Raw genomic sequence first — 21,098 nt, 5'->3', positions numbered from 1 at the left:
ACACAGATCATGTCCCTTCTCTTCTCAAACCTCCAATGACTTCACTTTTTCTCAGCTCAGAAGCCTTACAAGGGCCTATAAGACTGCATTTGCTGGCCCCACTGTCATTTTGTTCTCTTCTACTATTGTCCTTCTCGGGTGAGGACTCTCCCTCTGCCACAGTGGCCTCTTGACCTTTTTGTGAACATACCACACAACTTCTCCTTAGGGCCTTTACCCAGCTCTTTCTTCCCACTAGAATACTTTTGTCTGCCTGGCTAATACCCTCACTTCAGCTTTTCATTCTGATGTTACTTTTTTAGTGAGGCCTACCTCTATAATTGCTGTTTGCCCTCCTTTCCCCATATTCATTACCTGTCCACCTGACCTTCCTGGGTTTTTTTGTTGTTTTGTGTCCCCTTCCTCCTCCAGTACCTAACATAATTTACTTATTTATTATAGGTATTCATCAGTTTTTGTTATCCTACATAAGCATATAAGCTCTTTGAGGAGGAGTTTTGCTCTTTCATTTGCTGCTATTTAGAAACACCTTTAGTACCTGGTACATAGTAGGCAGTCACTAAAATTGTCTTGATTTGCTTTATTTTCTTGTTTTTGTTTGTTTGTTTTTAAATATTTTATTTATTTATTTATTTGTCAGAGAGAGAGAGAGAGAGAGTATTCACAAGCAGGTAGAGGCGGAGAGAGAAGCAGGCTCCCTGCTGAGCAAGGAACCTATTGCAGGACTCGATCCCAGGACTCTCGGATCATGACCTGAGCTGAAGGCAGCAGCTTAATGAACTGAGCCACCCAGGCATTCCTGCTTTGTTTTTTTAATGACTGAATTGCCATCTAAACTATTTTGGTAAAATTTCAGCACCTGTTCTGTCTTTTCTGCTCTTTCATTCAGGTCTTTGTTACCTTTGCTTGGGACTGGTAGTCTTCAAACTGATCTCCCTACTTTTTTTCAGTTCCTCTCCTTAGACACAGTTCCCAGAGTTAGAGCTCTTGAAAATGCACACAGGAACAACACCTGCTCTCATGCTACCCTCGTACTCAAAAAACTCAGTGACTCTCTACTGCCTACCCAGAAATCAGAGATTCTGGAAGATACTTCCTCCCTGCCTTTGGCTAGTTACCCCTGTGGTAATCTGCATTTTGGGTGTGGTAGTCCACCTGCCAGACCCGAAATATACCTCTTGAGCTTCTGTTCAAGCACTTTTTGTCTCAAGTGTTCTTCTCCTGGATTTTATTGGTGGGGGATCCTAGCTCTCTCTTAAGAACTGGCCAAAATGTCAACTCTTCCAGAAAGCTTTTCCAAAATTATGTTGTTCACAGTGAGTCTCCATGTTATTTCCATAGCAGTTTGTTAGTACCTCTGATGAACCACTAATGGGTTGTCTCATTTTAGACTTATTTCTGTATTATTAATATTTCTTTCCAGTAAACCTCTTAGAAGGTCTTGGTTTGTTGTATTGCCCCGATATCTTTTATAATATGCAAAGCATAGTAAAATATTGATAATTTATTCCCATTGAAATGAAAAGATGAAAGATGAGGATAGATGTAGTTAAAGCAACATACTTTTAGAAAACAAACAATGAAATCGGACATAGTCCCAATAGGCTTATGATTTACTGTTGATTTTCACCTGGGGCAAGACACTTAACTTTTCTGAGCCCTTGCTTCTTTATCTTTGAAATAGAGAATAAAACTATAAAACTACCTGTTACGCTGACCTCAACTGGGTTGTTGTAAAGAACAAATTTGGTAATATAATTTAAAACATTTTGAAAATTATGTTTTCGAAACAATGGAAAGACAGATCAGTAGAGGTGGACTAGCCTCAGATTTAATTGCTAGGATTGTTCATTTAGTTTGCATACAGTTTTTAAAAGATTAATAAGCACATTTTTGAAAAGGTTTATTCATGTTCATCTTTACTTATGGAATGTTTGAAAGATAGTATTATAAGAGGTGGGAGAGTCAGGAACCAGAGCAAATTCTTTTGCTGCTGAAAGGAAACCTGGGCTAAGCCTTCATTTTTAGAGAGCCTGGTATACATGAAGAAGAGCAAGCAGTGTGGGCAGTTTTGGGTTTTTCCAGCTAAAATATATTATCCTTCTGTCTGAGGTTATTTAGGATTACCATTCATATCCTTGATATCTAGGAGTATTTCATTTATTCTGAATTATGAATGAGTGAAATGCTTTCTTAAATAATTAAAGTTAGCTTAATGCTAAGTATATTTCTTTTATTATTTTTTTTAAGATTTATTTATTTTAGAAAGTTAGCGAGCATGAGCAGGTGGGTCTGTGGGAGTGGGAGAAAGAATCTCAAGCAGACTCAGCACTCAACTGTGGAGGCCAGTGCAAGGCTCAGTCTCATGATGTGAGATCATGAAATGACCTGAAACCAAGAGTCAGATGCTTAACCGACCTGGTCACCCAGGTGCCTCATCTTTATCCTTCTTTTATAAAGAGTATTGTATGATATATATCTTCTTCTCTGTCTTAGTAAACAGAAAAACCTCAGCAAACAGTTGATTTAACCTAAGTTTAACTATTTGATTGACAGTTGTCATACCAACATTTTGTACTACAGTCTCTTAATCTACCCCTTCTCCCCCTTATTTCACAAAGTATTTGATTTAGTGTATAAGAAGAAATAATTTATCAAGGTATAAATTAGATTAATGAATTAGAGCTGAAAGAAGCTGAGAGGTAAATCCCTGTATAAAATTTGTATACCTCAGTACTCCTGTGATGTCCTGCTGAAGGTGAGCCACCAGATAGGAAAAGCATGACTCATATGATTCAATGTCTAAAAGATACAAACTAGTTGTTCAAAGAAACACAGATAATCCTGGTTCTGAGGCCTGAGATAAAATTCTTCCATGAGTCTTCATGACAGAGGTACTATGTGATAAAAATATTTTATTGCATGACACAGTGATATCTTCAGGAGTTATTGTGACATTTGGTGTTTTGTCCAGCACTAGATGGCCTGACACTATACTTCTTTTTGGTGTGTGTGTGTGTGTGTGTGTAAGACAGTATGTGTTTATCCACAATGTAGGTACATGTGTCTGTTTGTAACCAGGTAACAATTTTCTACAGTGACATTTCCTAAATGAGTCTATTTTGTCATTTCTGCAACCTTTCTTCTTTGTCACCAGTTTTTTTAATTGTATTATAGAGTATGAATGGACTTCCTAAGACTATTATGTCAAGTCTGTGTGTAAATAAGCCACCTATGGTTTTTGGTTGGGCATATGAGCAAAGCAGATAGTTGTCTACACATGCTCCCCAACAGAAATATACTTGTGTTCTTCCTGAAAGCCTTCACTGTTTTTATTGAGCAGTCTGCAGTTTGACCAATTTGAGATGTTTATATTTAACAGGCTTTTTAAAACATTTTAAAATCTTTCAAAATACTTCTAGGAGATTTAAGATTAAGATTTAAGACCATGTTATTTTTCTGTTAGTATAGATTCATCAGATCCTCTTTCTCTAAACACCTAGCCAACACTAGTTGGGCTCTTGAAAAAATGTAAAGTGGGAATGGAGCAAGTAATAATTTTTGAAAACAGAACTTTGCCACAGGGGGCTTTAGACATCTAGAAGGTATTAATAAGGTCATGGTATGTTCAGAAAATAAAAGACAAGGATTCCAAAGAAGAAAAGGTGACAACAAAGAAAAACTTGTGCTACTTTGCAGTGTTTATTAGTGTATACCTTGACTTTGTGTTTTAGTATCTCAGAATTGTAGCTGGGCTTTCTTAGAGCTGTTTTCTGTGGGATTTTAGAGACTTTATATTTTTATTCTTACTTGACTTGTGAATAAGCAGCACATTGCTATAATTATATATATATTTTTGCTCTAATATTGTATTAAATATTAATTTTAAAACACTTTTCACAACTAAATTTTATCATTTATTTTTAACTTAATAGAGTGGAAGACGAAATGTTGATTTGGATTTGGCATCATCTCATAGAAAGAGAGGTAACTATTAAGATATTAAAAATCTGGTTAAATGAAGTAGCTGTTATTATATCTGATGTATTTAGATATGATTGTCATTGAAGTGTTATTGCAGAAACAAACATACAAACATCTTATTGGAAGACTTAAAAGGAAGATCATTTTCTTTAAAATCTAGAAATGTCTAGGAGTTAATAATCTGTTCTGTTTCTCATTTGTCATGTGTTTTGACTTTGTAAAAAGTCCAATGGAACTCCAGAAGCAATGCTTTACATTTTGGAGGTTATGGACATGATTTGCCATGTTTTAGTTCACTGGTATAGTTGCCATAGTTTAAAAGGTGTTTCAGGGAGAGCTCTTCTCCATTAACCCTCCCACATACCCATGCATACTTTCAGAAAGTTTCTACTTTTTTCCCCTCTTCTCTTTGCCTCTTAAGATGAAGCATGTAAGGCATGAACTTAGGATTTCTAGGCAGAAATTTTTCCATGAGGAACAGTTTTAGAATGTCATCAAGAGTTAAGCTTGTTTGTTAGAAGCTCTACCTTAGTGAATAATGTAGTTTACTCTTGGTTATATATACAGATGTATGGAAAGGATAGCAGTTTCAGAGAATCTAAATTCAGGGATAACTAAAAACTCTCCAACTATTATTCTGTATTACCTGTCACTCTTATTAAACCCATTTTTACTGTGGTTGTGAAAATAGGAGATGTTCAGAGTTGGCACTAGTGGCAATTTTTTAAAAGCCTGTGGGAAAAATTTTTTCTTATGATATTAAGTCTTCTGTACTTCAAAAGAAAGGTCTTCATAGCTTCCTTGGCAGGATGTTAGGTTTCCCCTCCACAGGAAAACATTTGAGAAATGAAGGGAAAACTGAGGAATAAGGAGAAACACACACACAGTTTTTTCATTTTTGTGCTTATAACTTAGAATATGATAATATTTTGTCCTATAATTAGAATACAGAGAATGACTTTTCTGAAATACTAGGACTAATGACTAGAACTGGTGCTTTCTTTATTGGAAAGTCTTTGGAGACTGTAACATATCTGTTGGGTTATAACGTAGCTGCTGGGTTTCTAAAAAAATTATAAGGTGCTTATATATGAAAAAGATGTTTAATATAATGTACAGCATGTACTTTATTATTTTCTAATTCTTTGAAAATTGGCTGTTCATCTGCCATAATTAGCCAGAGAATTCTTTTCCTTAACCACTTAGGAATTAAATTTTTGGTTAGCTCAGGTGAGCCCTGTTGCTAAAATTTCTGTAATGTTAACGAATGCCTATCATTTGGTGCTAGAGAGATGTTTCCAAACTTAACCAAGTAGCGTAAGGGATCTAGTCTACAGTTTAAGAGCTTCCTACTATAGTAATTATATTCATATGTGATAGTCCATTAGCTAAAATTTTCTTTTCTCTCAAAATCTTGTTTGTGGAAATACAAATTTGTATGGAAATACAAATGTGAGACTTAGTCTATATTATCCATGACAGCAAAGTAATGTTTAGAATAAAATAGAAAGTGGTATCTTTATCTTTGAATTAAGCATACCCTAGAATTCAGGTGTAAATTACTTAGGAGGAATTACTGTAACACTTCAGAATTACTGTCCTAGAGTTGCTACCTATTCAGGTTTTAAAACTCTTATCCTGTAAGCTGATCTGGAGTTTCTGTAGTTTTAGATCTAAATAGATACAAATGAACTAAGCCATTAATCCAAATTTTGTTTGTGGCTAAACTACCTTTTCCAAAAAGCTCAAGGTAGTACCAAAATCTATTAACCTGTTGGAATTTAACTTTATTTTGTTGAAAACAGAAAAGCAAATATAGGATCTCTTGGGAAAAGTTTTTATTTTTAATTATCCATTTAGGAAATTATAATAGGGAGGCAAACTAGTTAAATAAGTTTTCATGATATCACTTAATATGGTAACAATTTATCTTAGTAATCATTACATTTTAATGTTCTCAGAGGAAAAAGTCTGCTGCTAATGACTTTGTTCCTAGATATAGGTGACTAGAAAGTAGAAGTACTATTTTAGGAAGGGCAGCAAAAATAAGTAGGTTTCAATCTCATGAATCTTGGAGCTTGTGGATTAAACAATGAAAATGTACATATAATAGTTTTATTATGGATTACCTTCTTTAAAAGAAACAAATATTGAAAATACGTTTAGGAGAATATATTTTGAAAGGAATTTTTAAAGATCATGTATATTTACTAACTACCTTCTGACAATGGTGGGTTTTTTTTTTTGTTTTGTTTTGCTCTTAAGTAATGGTAAAATAAGCTACCCTATTTTTTCCTTATTATTGCCAATATGGACCAGATGCCATAAGCCTTAGTATGCCTATCTTGAGTTGGGCAGGTGAACCAACCAAGTCTGAGAACTGTTTGGGGCCATTTAGGTGTTCTGATTCTAACTTGAGCAATGAAGGACAAACAGCTGTCCAGCTAAGTGAGACTTCTACACACTTGTTTACCACTTTCCAATATTTTGAAGTGGAAATGTAAACTTTTTCCTCACATAGCTTTTGTAATAAATAGTCTCAGTGGTCCTGAGTTATTAAAAATCTAATAAAAATTAGAGATAAGTGTCTAACTATGTCCCATTTACTGAAATTAAATGGATGTATCAATAACAGTTAATGGTTGTATACACATTTCACCTGCCCTTATGGTGCTTCCAAAGACTGTTCCTTGGGAGTTCCTAGTGCCTGTAATTTCAGTATTTGGTTGGAAATACTAGGATTCATGCTATTAAGCCATGATTGCTTCTTCTTCCTTCACTCCAGTGCATGTTTCATAGTTGGTCCAAGTAAGGGCATATAGGAAGGAATAGAGCAAAATGAGTAAATAAATTTAGCTCCTTCAACTTGCTCATCTCTTTAGAGGCATGCAAGCTAAATTCTAAAACCAAAAAAAGTTACAAAATACTTTAAAAAGATATAAGTGAAACATATTTCTGCTTAGCACTTCAGAGATAATATGACATTGGCATTCTTTAAAACCTGTAAACTGCTTATGTATGCCAGTCATTGTTCTAATGACATAAAACATATTAACACATTTAATTCTTAGAGCAGCTTGTCAAAATTTTTGACAAAGCCTGTTACGTGTGTTAGTATTTTGGAACTTTGATAAATACCATAAAGACTTGCAGTAGTTGTGTGGAACTAAGCTCATCCTTCACTGAAAGATACTTTTCTGCAGATACTTAACTTTAGTTTTCATAGTTAAGCTGAAGCTGATGCACTGAAAAATGGTGGGAATACCAAAGCAACAATTTAAGAAGCAGAGATCTTCTTAATTAAAATATCATATTGTTGGATTTTTTTTTTTATTCCCTAGGTCTTTAAATAAAGTGTTAGGGTTTTACAGCTATAATAATACTGGAAGCATTTATCAGCATGTGTGTTTTGTGGTATAACATGTATGGGTGAAATGCTGTTGTAACTGTGCATTTCAAATTAGATTATATAAAGAAGAGCAAATGTAAATGTTGTCTCCTGTATCAAATTTCTCCTTTTGTCTTCTGATTCTTGTGTGGTAGTGTATTTACTCCTTTTTGGCCAGTTGAGCCCCAGAAAAAAGAAGAGCTTCAAGCAAGTACATGATGGCATGTTTAATTTTTTTCCCCTTTTGGCTTGCCTACATATTTTATGGTTTATAAAGTATGTATTGCAGCTCTGCCATGTTCATTTTGAAAATTCCATTTAAGAACCAAAGTTTTAAGGACAAGTAAACAATCTCAAAAATTTTCTTAGACTTTATATTTTCTTTTTATAGTAGATGACTCTGAATTAATACTAAGTAGGAACTGGACTTAGTCACATACTCTGTGGAAGCTTTTGTTGTACTTTTCAGACACAGTATTTCCTGTATTCAGATTAAACAATATCGAACAAACCAAAGTTATCAGGTTGTTAGAATATTTTTTAAAGATTAAGAGTTCTGTCATCTCATTTCCATAATGTAAGGTTTTGTTTTAAAATATTTTTTATGTCACCCTAAGTATTTGGGTTACAGTTATTTTATTTATGTATCCTAATGCTTTCATTCGTATTTTTCTTGTTCTTTCTTTTAGTCATACAAAGTTTTGTTTGGGTCTTACACCTAATAAGTTGCGTCTTTTTCATTGGCGTCAGCAAACTATGCCTAGTAAGCCAAGTTTGGTCTGCTACCTTTTTTTGTGAATAAGGTTTTGCTGGAGCACAGCCACACAGTCATTTGCTTATATATTGTCTATGGCCACTTTCTTACGACAGCAGCAAAGTTGAGTGATTGTAGCACAGACCTTTATGACCCACAAAAACCTAAAATATTTACTGTCTGATTCTTTATACAAAAACTTCAGCTCCTGCTTTAATTTGCAGAGAGGGTTTGAATGGGTTGCCCACCCATTCCTAGAACATTTTGGGGTATATTAAAGAAATTCACTCTTTATATATTCTTCATAGTTGAACCTTTGTGTAGGCAGGCAGGTGACATTTCCATGGACTAGTGACTCGTGATGTTGACTAATAACAGGAATATGTAAGATCACATCCTTCCCATAAAATTAAGAAATTCATGTTATTAATTTAACAGATCAACTTTTTGTGTCTCTGTTTCCTCAGTTGGAAATTGAGGACTACATAATCTTCAAGGGCTGTTTTACTTCTGTGGTTCTAACACTAGCTCATGGCATATTTTATTTTCATTTTGAAAAGTAATTTGTAAGTATTGGAAAACAGAACTTTTTATTCTGAGATTTTATTATTGAACAAAGAAGTTCAATGCAGAGATCCAGAAACTATCATTTGTAAGTTCATGCTATATCCAGATTCTGAATTTGAGGTGCTTAAGGACATGGAAAAGGATTCTTTCTTTCTTTCTTTTTTTATTAGGTTCTGCTTTATTCTTTAAATATCATTTTTAATTTAATGTTATCCATCCTGGACATTATTCTTTAGATTTTTTTTTACTCTTTTCTATTTTATGTGAAAAAATACTCAGCTATACAATTTAGGGAATTTTTCAGGTTGATTGTTTTTCATGCTCAGTAAAACTGAAGATTCAGCATTTTTTTAATCTTAAGAATTCTTGCTGAAACATGGGAGGCAGATAAACCATGTATTTGTGGTCATTTTAAATTATTCTAGTAGAATGCTTATAAATTATTTCAGTTACTTTATAATATTGGCTGAATTTCTACATCTTATTTTGAAGTCCTGGGGTTTTACTGACATTGGTATAGTAATTCAGAAATAAGTTAGACAGTCAATATTTTATTTATTTGTTTCTCTGTGGGCATTAGTATTTAAGTAGTTCTCTTCCCAATTCTTTTTCATCTTGTTATGCAACAGATAGAATTTTTGGAGTGCATATTTTATTGGGTACTTAAGATGCATTCCTAAAAGAGAAATTTGGTATATTCACATAATAGGACATTATACAGCACTCAGACAAATGAACTATGGCTACGTGCAATAATGTGAATGAATATTGGCAGTATTATATTGATGGAAGAGAGTATGCCCAAAAAGAGTACATAAAATGCTATTTTTTGTAAAATCAAAACCCACTAAAACTGAACATTCTTTGTCTTGGGAATGAATACATATAAGATAAAACAGTATTTAGTATTAATAAAAGCAAAGGAATGATAAACCCAGCTTAGGGTTAATGACAGCCTTAGCTAGGAGGAAATAGGGAGAGATGGGTTGGAGGAGGAGCAGAGCAGCAGATAGGCAGTTATAAGTTTTTATCAATTTTCTAGTTCTTGTGTTCATGTTTATTATAAATAAATACAGAAACAGGCCATTTTGGACCAATGATGAGAGTATATCATGAGCCAAGGATTATGATTAATCTAATTCATATACCTGAAGTCAATTAAATTAAAAAAGACAAGGCATGTAAGAACGGGACATTTATATATTTATTTAAAGTTAATATTGCCATGTGACTTAGACAGCTGTTGAGTTAAAACATATTAACATATTCATTGTCTAATGTTTTCACCTATTATAAGTCTAGAAAATGCCCACTGGCAAAACTAATGGTATTATATCTAGCAACTATTGTGACATCACTTGGTAATTTTAAATAGATACCATTTTACAGTGAATCTCATATATTCTTGTCTGTGAAACTTTGCTTCCTCTATCTAGGAGTTTCACAGCCTGCAATAAATATGCATATGACACAGTGAAAGTGTTTCTTATATTAATGACACCCAAAGGGTGATGTTTGTGTCTCCTTTTTGTGTAAGTTTACTTGCCCTTCTATATTCATTTTTTTGGTAATGTTTCATTGTAGATATGTAGACTTTTTGCTCAGTCTTAACTTTTTGCAAAAATAATGTTAAATCAGATAAAGTTGTATTACTGTTAGGTCTTACCAGCAGTGTCCCAAGTGTCTAGTTCTTTTTTGTTCATAAATGGTGGTCTGGTTTAATACTGCAGAGCATTTTAAGCTAAGCATTTTGAGAGCAGCTTCTGCCTTTCTTTTTCTTGTGGCAGCGTGTTGCTAAAGCGCTTAAAGAGACACTGAAACATCAAACAGGGCTTTTCCTTTATTTTCTTACATTGCTTTACTTTTTGTTTGTTTGTTTTTTTACCAAAGCATTTTGCTCAAATTCACTTAATGCATGCATGTATTCAAACATGAGTGTCCATTTCTCACCAGTTGGTATGGTAGCAGCACTCAGCCCTCGTCTAGTTTCAGAATTTATGCTCTACTTGGTTGACATTGATACATGTTTGTTCTGTTTGTAGGTCCTTTGCACAGTCAGTTGGAATCCCTGAGTGACTCTTGGGCTCGCCTGAAACATAGCAGAGACTGGTTATGCAACTCCTCTTACTCCTTTGAGTCTGATTTTGATCTGACCAAGTCTTTGGGAGTTCACACTTTGATTGAAAATGTTGTAAGCTTTGTGAGTGGAGATGTGGGGAATGCCCCAGGTTTTAAGGAACCAGAGGAAAGTATGTCTACAAGTCCCCAAGCCTCCATCATTGCAATGGAACAGCAGCAGTTAAGGGCAGAAGTAAGTCTTTGATATTTATTCCTCATAAGGCACTAGAGAAACTTAAATCATTGAAAGCACAATAGTAGGAAAATCTTTTCCTTCTCTTCTACTCCTTCCTTCTCCCTTTCCTCTACCTGAACTTTTTGATGTCACTCTCATGACTGAAACAGCATAATGTTTTGTTTGAAGTGGACAAAGTTCATTTTTAATTGCCATCTCTTAGAACAAGGTACTTTAATCATAAGTCTTTCCTTGTCTCCTAGAAATCAGGGTGAGACTGGCTGGTGAGCATATAGATATGGTTCTTAGAGCCTCAGTTTTGACCCATTTGTCTCCATTTAAAAAATACTTATATTGCAGAAGACTTCATAGAAACATGCTAAAATCCATACTTTAAAATGACATTTCAAATAATGTCATTAACAAAGTTATGTGAAAAAAAGATCAAATAGTTGTATCAGAGTTACCTCTTGGGTTATTAAAATAGTGTATGAATATTGCTAATCATTGCTTGCTGCTTTTCTACTTGATATTAATGTTTGGGAGACACAAAGTTACTTTTGTAGTTTGTAAGAGCTTTTCTCTATTTTAGCAATGTTTGATAAATAATCTAAACGTGTACTAGGAAATGAAACGTATCTCCAGTATATTAATATAAAGTTAAGCATCTTTTCTTTTACTATTTTACAGAAATAAATGGCATATTTGTTATTAAATTATTTTGAAAAATATAAATAAATAAAAAGGGCTAGATTAGAACCCTTAAGTAATAATGATGAATGCTAAAATTAGTGAGCAAAACTTCAAGGAGACATAAGATGTCTTCATAACCTCAAAGTATCTCCCTCAAAATATTTATTAATTATTCTGGTTTTAACATATATACAAATTCCTTTTTTTTTTTTTTTAAGATTTTATTTATTTGAGAGTGGGCGGACATGAGCATGGGGGAAGGGCAAAGGGAGAGGGAGAAGTAGACTTCCTGCTGAGCAGGGAGCCAGATATGGGGTTCCATCCCAGGACCCTGAGATCATGACCTGAGCCACCCAGACACCCTTGTACACAAATTCTTTAATACCCTTCCTTCTAGGAGGTAAAGCTTAATTCCTCCTTTTTCTCTGGGTAAGCTGGACTTAGGAGCTCACGGCTTACAGAGTATAAAAAGGGGAAAAAAATGAATTAATTTTACATTGTGGAAACCTGGCAGACATAATGTTAGCCAAGTGATCAAGAGTAACATCATCGGTAATAAATTATGGTGCTACCATGCATCTCTGAAGGACTTTTGGTATTTTCCCCCAAATCCATAACTCTAGTCCAGTCATGAGAAAACATTGGGCAAATCCAAACTGAGGGATATTCTATAAAATACATGAACAGCTCCTCCAAAAGAAAGATGAAAACTGTCACAGACTAAAGGAGACTGAGGAAACATGACAGTTAAATGCAACAAGCTTTCTGGCATTAGATCTTGGAACAGAAGAGGGACATTATGGGAAAACTGGTGAAATCCAAATAAAGTCCATGGCTTAATTATAGTGTTGTACCAGTGTTCATTTAATAGTTTTAATAAGTGTACCATAGTTACCTAAGATGATAACATTAGCAAAAGGTAGGGGATGGCATACAGGATACAGGTATACATATGTACCATCTTTCAACTCTTCTGTACATTATTAGGTGTACACTTATTTTAAAATAAAAATTTTATTATAAAAAAGGAGTAGGCTGATTGGCCAGAGTTGTGGGTATTGTCTTCCTAGGGAATATAGAGCCCAGTGTTCAGGAGAATCCCAGAGAAACCTTGCAGAAATACTTTTTCTAATTCTCGAATTAAACAGTATTCATTCTGCACTACTTTATTATAAGTGAAAGGAGCAATAATCATAGCACCTTACGGTTTTGAAACCTTCACATATTTATTCTCATGAGCATCAAAATAGCTATGTGAGTAGGTTAAAGTACTACAGTATTAATCTCTTTTTTTTTTAATAAAGATTTTATTTATATGACAGAGACAGTGAGAGAGGGAACACAAGCTGGGGGACTGGGAGAGGGAGAAGTAGGCTCCCCACTGATCAGGGAGCCTTCTCAATTCCAGGACTCAATTCCAGGACTCTGGGATCATGACCTGAACTGAAGGCAGATGGTTAACTACTGACACCCAGGTGCCCCAGTGTTAGCCTCTTTTGACACATGAAGAAACAGATTCAGGAAGTTAAGTGACTTTTCCAAGGTCAACAGAGTAAAGAGTCTGGCTTGAAATTAGGTCTCTTATACCCAAATTTATTTTCCCCATTGTCCTGTGTAGCCTCTTATACTGAAGTATGCTTAGTAGAATTTTAGAAATAGTTTGATTTTAAAAAGTCTTAATAATAAAATAAATGTTTAATAAATGGCTTTCTAAGAACTGTCAGAGCTTTCTGTGTGCTAAGTAATATATTATCTGTGTTGGAATTCCTTTATGTTTCAGTTCAGTGAAGGACTCTAAAATATATTTATTTTACTTTTCTCAAGCTTCGTTTAGAAGCACTTCACCAGATCCTCGTTCTGTTGTCTGGGATGGAGGAAAAAGGTAGCGTCTCTCTGGCAGGAAGCAGGTCAAGCTCAGGCTTCCAGTCATCCACACTGCTCACGTCTGTGAGGCTACAGTTTTTAGCAGGGTGTTTTGGTTTAGGCACTGTGGGACATGCAGGAGCCAAAGGAGAGAGTGGCCGATTGCATCACTATCAGGTGGGTGATGGATCTGTTGTGTGAGGATGACACCTTGCAGACATTCAGATTACATATATATTTTTTTAACAAAATCAATTTAATAATGCTAAATGTTCTGGTGTTTAATACTGAGGTTTAAAAGTATAAAGATTTTTAAATGATTCTTAAAGATACCTAATTGTTTTAGTTTCCTGAGTAGTAATAGTTGTATATTTGGGATCAGGTGGGCCATTTTTACTGTTGTTCTTGTAGATTCTTTGCTGGCTCAGTTTTCTTAACCCTTAGTCATATTGGGTAGAGATAGCTCTAATTTGGGATAGGAATTAGTGTTTGCGAGGATGGATTTCAAGAATTTATATTTACACTTGATCACTTTACCTGGTTTCTCTGATGGCTTCAAAAAATTTTCTTAAGTGTTGTCTCTATGTCTTCCATATTTGAGAAGAATATTGCTTTGTGGGAAAGGAGAAAGATTATATAGAATCAAGAATTGTCAAGCATTTAAATACAAGCTTATTATAAAACTTTTATATACTGAAATATGTGGAATAATTAAAAATCACCATAGGGCTTTATCATAGAGTGGGATAAAATGCTATTATTTTTATTTGGGTAGGTGTTATTACTAATAGAAAAAGTAAATTTTTATATATAATTCAGGATGGGATCAGAGCAGCTAAAAGAAATATTCAGATTGAAATCCAGGTGGCCGTGCATAAGATTTATCAACAATTGTCTGCTACCCTAGAGAGAGCTCTGCAAGCAAACAAGCATCACATTGGTGAGTAACTGGTCTGGCAAATATAAGATGCAAGTTATGTTTGATGCTAGGTACTTTAGGTATTCTGTATCTTGTTTTAACATTAGTAGGTCAATTTACAGGTGGAGAATAAATATTTGAAAATGTAATAGTGTTCCACATTACTATTTATATTTTGGAATATGATTATTTTAGTAAATGCTTTGCTTACTTCAAAGAAAATTCTCTGTTGTCTTTCTGTCTTTTCTAGAAGCCCAGCAACGTCTCCTGTTGGTTACAGTTTTTGCCCTGAGTGTTCACTATCAACCAGTGGATGTTTCTTTGGCAATTTCCACCGGTCTGCTGAATGTATTGTCGCAGTTATGTGGCACAGACACCATGCTGGGACAGCCTCTGCAATTGTTGCCAAAGACGGGTGTTTCCCAGCTTAGCACAGCTTTAAAAGTGGCTAGTACAAGATTGCTCCAGATTCTGGCCATCACTACAGGGTGAGCATTATTAGATGTCTTGGTGGGAGCTATATAGGACTAGTCTTTTCACATTTTAGTAGTTTCCAGTTCCCCCAATCTCCTTTATATGTTCGAGCACAAACAATTGCCCAGCTGTGTTATTACCACTGTTCTTTTCCTGTTACTTCATGTAGGACTTATGCTGATAAACTGAGCCCCAAAGTAGTTCAGTCCTTGTTGGACCTACTTTGTAGTCAGTTGAAGAATTTGTTATCCCAAGCTGGTGTACTACTTATGGCCTCTTTTGGAGAAGGGGAAGGAGAAGAGGGTGAAGAAGAAGGAAAAAAAGTTGAATCCAGTGGAGAAACTGAAAAGAAGGACTTCAGAGGTATCATAAACTCTTTTCTGTGTCATCATTCACAAGCATTTATTGAGTCCTTTTTGTGTAAATATCATTAGAATCTAGACTTCTTTCTGTTGTGAGATGTGAAGGAATTTTTTTGAAGGAATTTTTATTCATTCATTTATAAACCCCTTTTCTCTCCAAATATGTATGAGCTTCTGACCAAACCTTTTCTCCTTAGAGTCTATTAACCTTGATGCAGTGACCATACTGCTTCCTCTTTAGATTCAACTTCTCTTTGGCTGTCCTGGGTCTGGAGTGTAGAGGTTCCAGGTGACTGATTCTCCCAGGTTATGTTTTCTTAGCATTTGATCTTCATAGTGTATCTTTAATCATAGTCTTGGCTTAAGTGTTCCCCCAGGACCAAGGTTTTCATATTTGGGAAGTAGGTTAGAATTAGAGTAGCTGAACTTCTGCTAGGCTGTTATATTTCCTGGTCACTTGTTATTTTTAAATGTTATATATTTCATCGCTATAATATGACTATCTGATCATAGCTTTAAAAAACTATAGTGAACATTGTAAAACAGCAGAAATGCTACCTTTGTCTGCTACATAATTAAGGAATAAAAGTTTAAAATTGGTCATTTATTTTAAATGTTTTTACAAAACTACCATGTCTTACTATCAAAATAAACTCTGGGAGCCCTTAAAATCCTCTCTGTTAAAATCTTTTAATAATAATAAAATTAGATGAATTAATATTAAAATAATATTGTGGATAGAGGAAATATCCTGTGGATACAAAAATGATAAAACATTGTCTCTGCTCTCGGGAATCTTCTAGAGAGGCAGACATGCCAACAAATAGTAACAGTGTAATATAAGAGTCTCAGAAGAAAGAGCTAAATTTCTTAAGTCAGAGTCTAAGAGGATGTCCGAGTCTGATTAAGGACCAGTTTTTGGTTTCAGAGGCTACAACTGTGGCAGATTCCTTTTCCCTCTTCACAGAGAGAGGCTCACAAGGGGTAAAATAAACATAAGCTTTTAATGCCACCTCCTGTTTTTCCTGAGATCCAGCGAGGAATACAAGGTGGTTAAGGTAATAGTTTCTCACCATTCTCTGCTGAATACCATACATATGGACAGCAAGGAGGACATAATAGTGTTACTTCTCAACCTTTAGGTCTCCAGGAAAACTGAGCCCTTCCATATCCAGTAAAGAAAGAAAGAGTTCAGAGCGCCTGGGTGGCTCAGTGGTTTGGGGCCTCTGTCTTCCGCTCGGGTCGTGATCCCATTGGGCATCGGGCTCTTTGCTCAGTGGGCCGCTTCCTCCTCTCTCTCTGCCTGCCTCTCTGCCTACTTGTGATCTCTTTCTGTCAAATAAATAAATAAAATCTTTGAAAAAAAGAAAGAAAGAAAGAAAGAGTTCTTCTGTGAATGAATCTTGGCAGGTGTAACAGCAGGCTGAACCCACACCCATTCCTCTCAGGTCATCCTGGAGAGAATGCTGCTGTCCTCTCTCTATTCGTGGGGATGGCTGGGAGGGAGACTGATTCTGGTCACACATAGTGGCCACCTTTTAATAACCCCACAAACCATCTAAAATACTTTACCAAAATAAGGTGTACCTTTCATTTCAAACATGGTATTGATACTGAAACAAACTGAATCACCATGGTATATCACCCAGCTTTATATTATATAATTATTATAATTAATATACAATTATATAATATATAATACAAACGTCTGTATATATATAAATATATTAAATAAATATATAAATATACTTTATATATACTATTTATACTTTATATATACTTTAAATATATTTATATATTTAATATATTACAATATATTATAATTACATATAATTATATGTAAAGCCATATTTCATTGCTATGACTATCTGATCATAGCTTTAAAAAACATATATAATTACATATAATTATAATATATTGTAATATATTCATTTAATATAATATATAAATAGATTTTTAATATATTTATATATTTAAAACAATAAATTTAAAACAATAAATATATAAATATGTTTTAAATATATAAAAATATATATTTAAATATTTATATATAAATAGATTTTAAATAATAAATATACAAATAGATTTTAAATATACAAATATATATATTTAAATATATTATGAATACATATAATTATATATAAATAAATATAATATAATTATATATAATTATATAATTATAATTATATAATTGAAGGTCTCCAGACTTCAGTTAATTTAATTAATTTAGTGTCTTGTTACAGAGGTACTTGCTAGGAGTGAGGTTGGGGTGTAGAATGGAGGGCTCGTTGAAGAGGTTTTCCCAAGGATCTCTCCCCAGAGAGAAGTTCACATCGAAGAGGTAGCTGGGTAGAGAGAAGATCTCTACCCAGAGAGAAGTTCACATTGAAGAGGTAGCTTTTTAAACTGGATTTTGGAGGAATGTATACAAACTGGTTGGAGTGATATGTGGGTATTTAGGGAAGGCTAATAATTTTATATTCTTCAAAGTGATATAAAAATATTTGCTTCTTAGCTTTTAAGCAAAGAAGAGTTAGAGTACAAGGTAGAGAAAGTGTAGCAAAGGAGTACAGTGGTCTCCAATTGTTGCCAGCGTTCTAGTTCTGTCCTAGACATCTACACCCATCTTCACAGAACAGAAGTCCTCCAGCAATGACGAGATGTCTGTGGAGATAGATTCTGGTCATCTAAGTGTAGCCCATGGTGCGAGGGTCTTCCTCTAAAGTGCTTTGTCTTGTGCGTTTCTTAATTTGACATGCCAGGATCTCCCTGAAAGGAATGTATACCTTCCTCAGGTAGTTAGGATTTTTTATGTTTTTGTGCCCCTTAGAGATTGACATTCTGGGCAACTGCCTCACTGGCATCTTCTTCCCCTTGACTCCTGAGAGGGTATGAGAGGTGCTGGATGATGATAGAACATGGTGCATTACAGGAAAAGCAGATAGTTCCCTGGCCTCAAAATGCACAGGGTGGAGGGAAACTGGGAGGGTATACGAGAGAGAATCTGGTACTAATGCTGCTGGAAAAACTGGGAAGATTGGTTAGGGCACGTTTGTATGAAAGCTGTTTATATATATGGAGTTAGTGCTCAGTCAGATCAGACTCAGGCCTAGAGATTTGTTTCTTTGTAGAATCTGAAAGCACAAAGTATTTTTTAGAGATGTGATTCTTAATTTGATTGGGCTGGGAGAGATCATGGACTTTTTGAAAATGTGATCCAAGTTGTGAACTTTTACTAATCAGGTACACAATTTTCATGCAACTTTAAGGGGGTTCACAGACAAGTTCCTTCAGATTCTAGTTGGTAAAACTCTAGACTTGCATAGAGAACTGTTGTTTTTCAGAATAACAGTTTTAAAAAATGTGCAAAACCAAATACACATACTTTGTTCTAGCAACCTCACTATTGTACACAAATGTAAGAAATGTTTTAAGCTTGGCATTATTTTCTGACCTTTCCTCATTCTGTCCTTTAAGTTTTAAAAATTCAACAGCAGGGCGCCTGAGTGTCTCAGTTGGTTTAGCGTCTGCCTTCAGCTGAGGTCGTCATCCCAGTGTCCTGGGATTAAGACCTCTGTCAGGGCTCCCTGCTCAATGGGGAGCCTGGTTCTCCCCCTCCCTCTGCTGCTCCCCCTGCTTGTGCTTTCTCTTACTCTCTCTCTCTCCTGCTCTCTGACAAATAGATAAATAAAATCTTAAAAAAATAAAATAAATAAAAATTCAGCAGCTAATTGACAACTTAAATTTTAAGTTAAGTTTGGGCTTCCTGCATTTAATGTAAGTTACTTGATATAAGACATTTTTCTGTTGATTTTTGGTTGTAATGTAATCTTGTCTCTTCCCTCTTCAGCTGCTCTTAGGAAACAACATGCAGCCGAACTGCACCTGGGGGATTTTTTAGTTTTTCTTCGCAGAGTTGTATCTTCAAAAGCAATTCAATCAAAAATGGCTTCCCCAAAATGGACAGAAGTGCTTCTAAATATAGCATCTCAGAAGTGTTCTTCAGGTATATGACCTTTACCTTGTATTAGAGTATTTTTATACATTACATGTGTTTTATTCAGAGAGTGCCGGACTTGAGCAACATTGAATAATTAACCTTGATTTCACAACTTTTATTTTCTGAATACTTACTTGATCAAAAGAAAAATGTAATTTCAGAAGTAAAAATTGACAGGAATTTTTTAAAAATTTAATTTAATTTTTTTTCAGTGTTCCAAAATTCATTGTGCACCACACAGTGCTCCATGCAGTTCATGCCCTCCTTTATACCCACCACCAGGCTCAAAACCCTTAGTTTGTTTCTCAGAGTCCACAGTCTCTCATGGTTTGTCTCCCCTTCCAATTTCCCCCAACTCACTTCCCTCCATCTCCCAATGTCCTCCATGTTATTCTTTATGCTCCACAAGTAAGTGAAACCATATGATAATTGACTCTCTCTGCTTGACTTATTTCACTTACTTCACTCAGCATAATCTCCTCCAGTCCCATCCATGTTGATACAAAAATTGGGTATTCATCCTTTCTGATGGAGGCGTAATACTCCATTATATAAATGAACTATATCTTCTTTATCCATTCATCCATTTTAATAGAAGGTAGCAGCAGACTAGATTATGGATTTAACCTAAAGAACTTGATGCTATTTGCTTGGATTATCATAATAAAAATAAGCAGAGAATATCCTATTTAAAATGATAATTTGGCACAGGTTTTGACATCACTTCTTGATTATCAAAATGCAGATCTCATTTGTTCACTCATAATATGATTTCTGTTGTCTTGATTATAATTTCTGATTGTGTGCTGTCTATGAAAGTTCTGTGTAATAAACTTACTTCCCAGTTCTTAGCCTAAACATCTAGTCTGCTTGCATAGATTATTGTCCTTCCTTTCCTAGTCTTTTTTTAAATTATGGTAAAATACACATAAAATTTACAGTGATAAAATAAGATATAAAAATTTACAGTTTTAACTATTTAAGCATATAGTTAAATGATATTCAGTACATTCATAGTGTTACTCAACCATCCATATGTTCCATTTCCAGAATTTTTTCATCAAACCCTGGTCTTTCTTAAATGTGCTTAAACATCATTTAATCTTATGTGGTACATGTTATTTTATATGTATGCATTCTCAATATACTTTGCTAGTTATTCTTAACTAGTATAATTTAGAACAGCTTCCCCCCCTCATTTAAGAAGGTGAGGCTTTTATTGATTAACGTCTTAGAGCATGAAGAAAAAAATGGAGATAGTCATTTATTTTTAAGGGTGGTTTTGTTGTGGTAGAAGGTATTTTTAAAAAACCTTCATTATTCTGCCTCTACCTTTACTTACTTTAGAAAAGTACAAACCTCCTACTTCCCATTAATCCTAACAATTTCTGGGAGGCAGTCAGGGCATGGATGGAGAAGAAGCCAAGAAAGGGTATGATAAGCCTGAGCTTTGGAGATTAACAGACCTGTTTTAAGTTCTACCTCTGCTGAGCTGTGGTCCCCGTATTTCACTTCTCTCAGCCTTGTTTACCTTATCAGTAAAACGGGGGTTTGTGAAGATCAACAGAGTTAATGTGTATGAAATGTATAACATAGTACCTGGCACAGTAGTTACTATAGTGCTACTCCCTTTATATATACACATAACTCCCCCACCCCCACCCACGGGTGCTCTGTCTCTCTTACTCTAAAAAAATAAATCTTAAAAAAAATAAGGGGGGGATTGGATGGCACAGTTGGTTAAGTGTCCCATTCTTGGTTTTGGCTCAGGTCATGATCTCAGGGTTGTGAGGTTGAGCCC

At 34.7% G+C, this 21,098-nt stretch overlaps 1 protein-coding gene across 1 annotated transcript in view; it reads left to right on the top strand.

Moving 5' to 3' along the window:
* HERC1 (HECT and RLD domain containing E3 ubiquitin protein ligase family member 1) overlaps window positions 1-21,098 on the top strand; it is a 187,286-nt gene that overhangs the window by 93,207 nt on the left and 72,981 nt on the right. The window contains exons 25-31 of the mRNA XM_059372224.1: window positions 3,936-3,987; window positions 10,736-11,004; window positions 13,504-13,719; window positions 14,362-14,482; window positions 14,712-14,949; window positions 15,105-15,298; window positions 19,148-19,303. Coding sequence (XP_059228207.1) covers window positions 3,936-3,987; window positions 10,736-11,004; window positions 13,504-13,719; window positions 14,362-14,482; window positions 14,712-14,949; window positions 15,105-15,298; window positions 19,148-19,303 — 1,246 coding nt within the window. The remainder of the gene's footprint in view (window positions 1-3,935; window positions 3,988-10,735; window positions 11,005-13,503; window positions 13,720-14,361; window positions 14,483-14,711; window positions 14,950-15,104; window positions 15,299-19,147; window positions 19,304-21,098) is intronic.

This window comes from Mustela nigripes, chromosome 13, assembly GCF_022355385.1.
Source record: "Mustela nigripes isolate SB6536 chromosome 13, MUSNIG.SB6536, whole genome shotgun sequence".
Classification (NCBI taxonomy): Eukaryota; Metazoa; Chordata; class Mammalia; order Carnivora; family Mustelidae; genus Mustela; species Mustela nigripes.
This window is presented reverse-complemented; position numbering and strand designations above follow the sequence as displayed.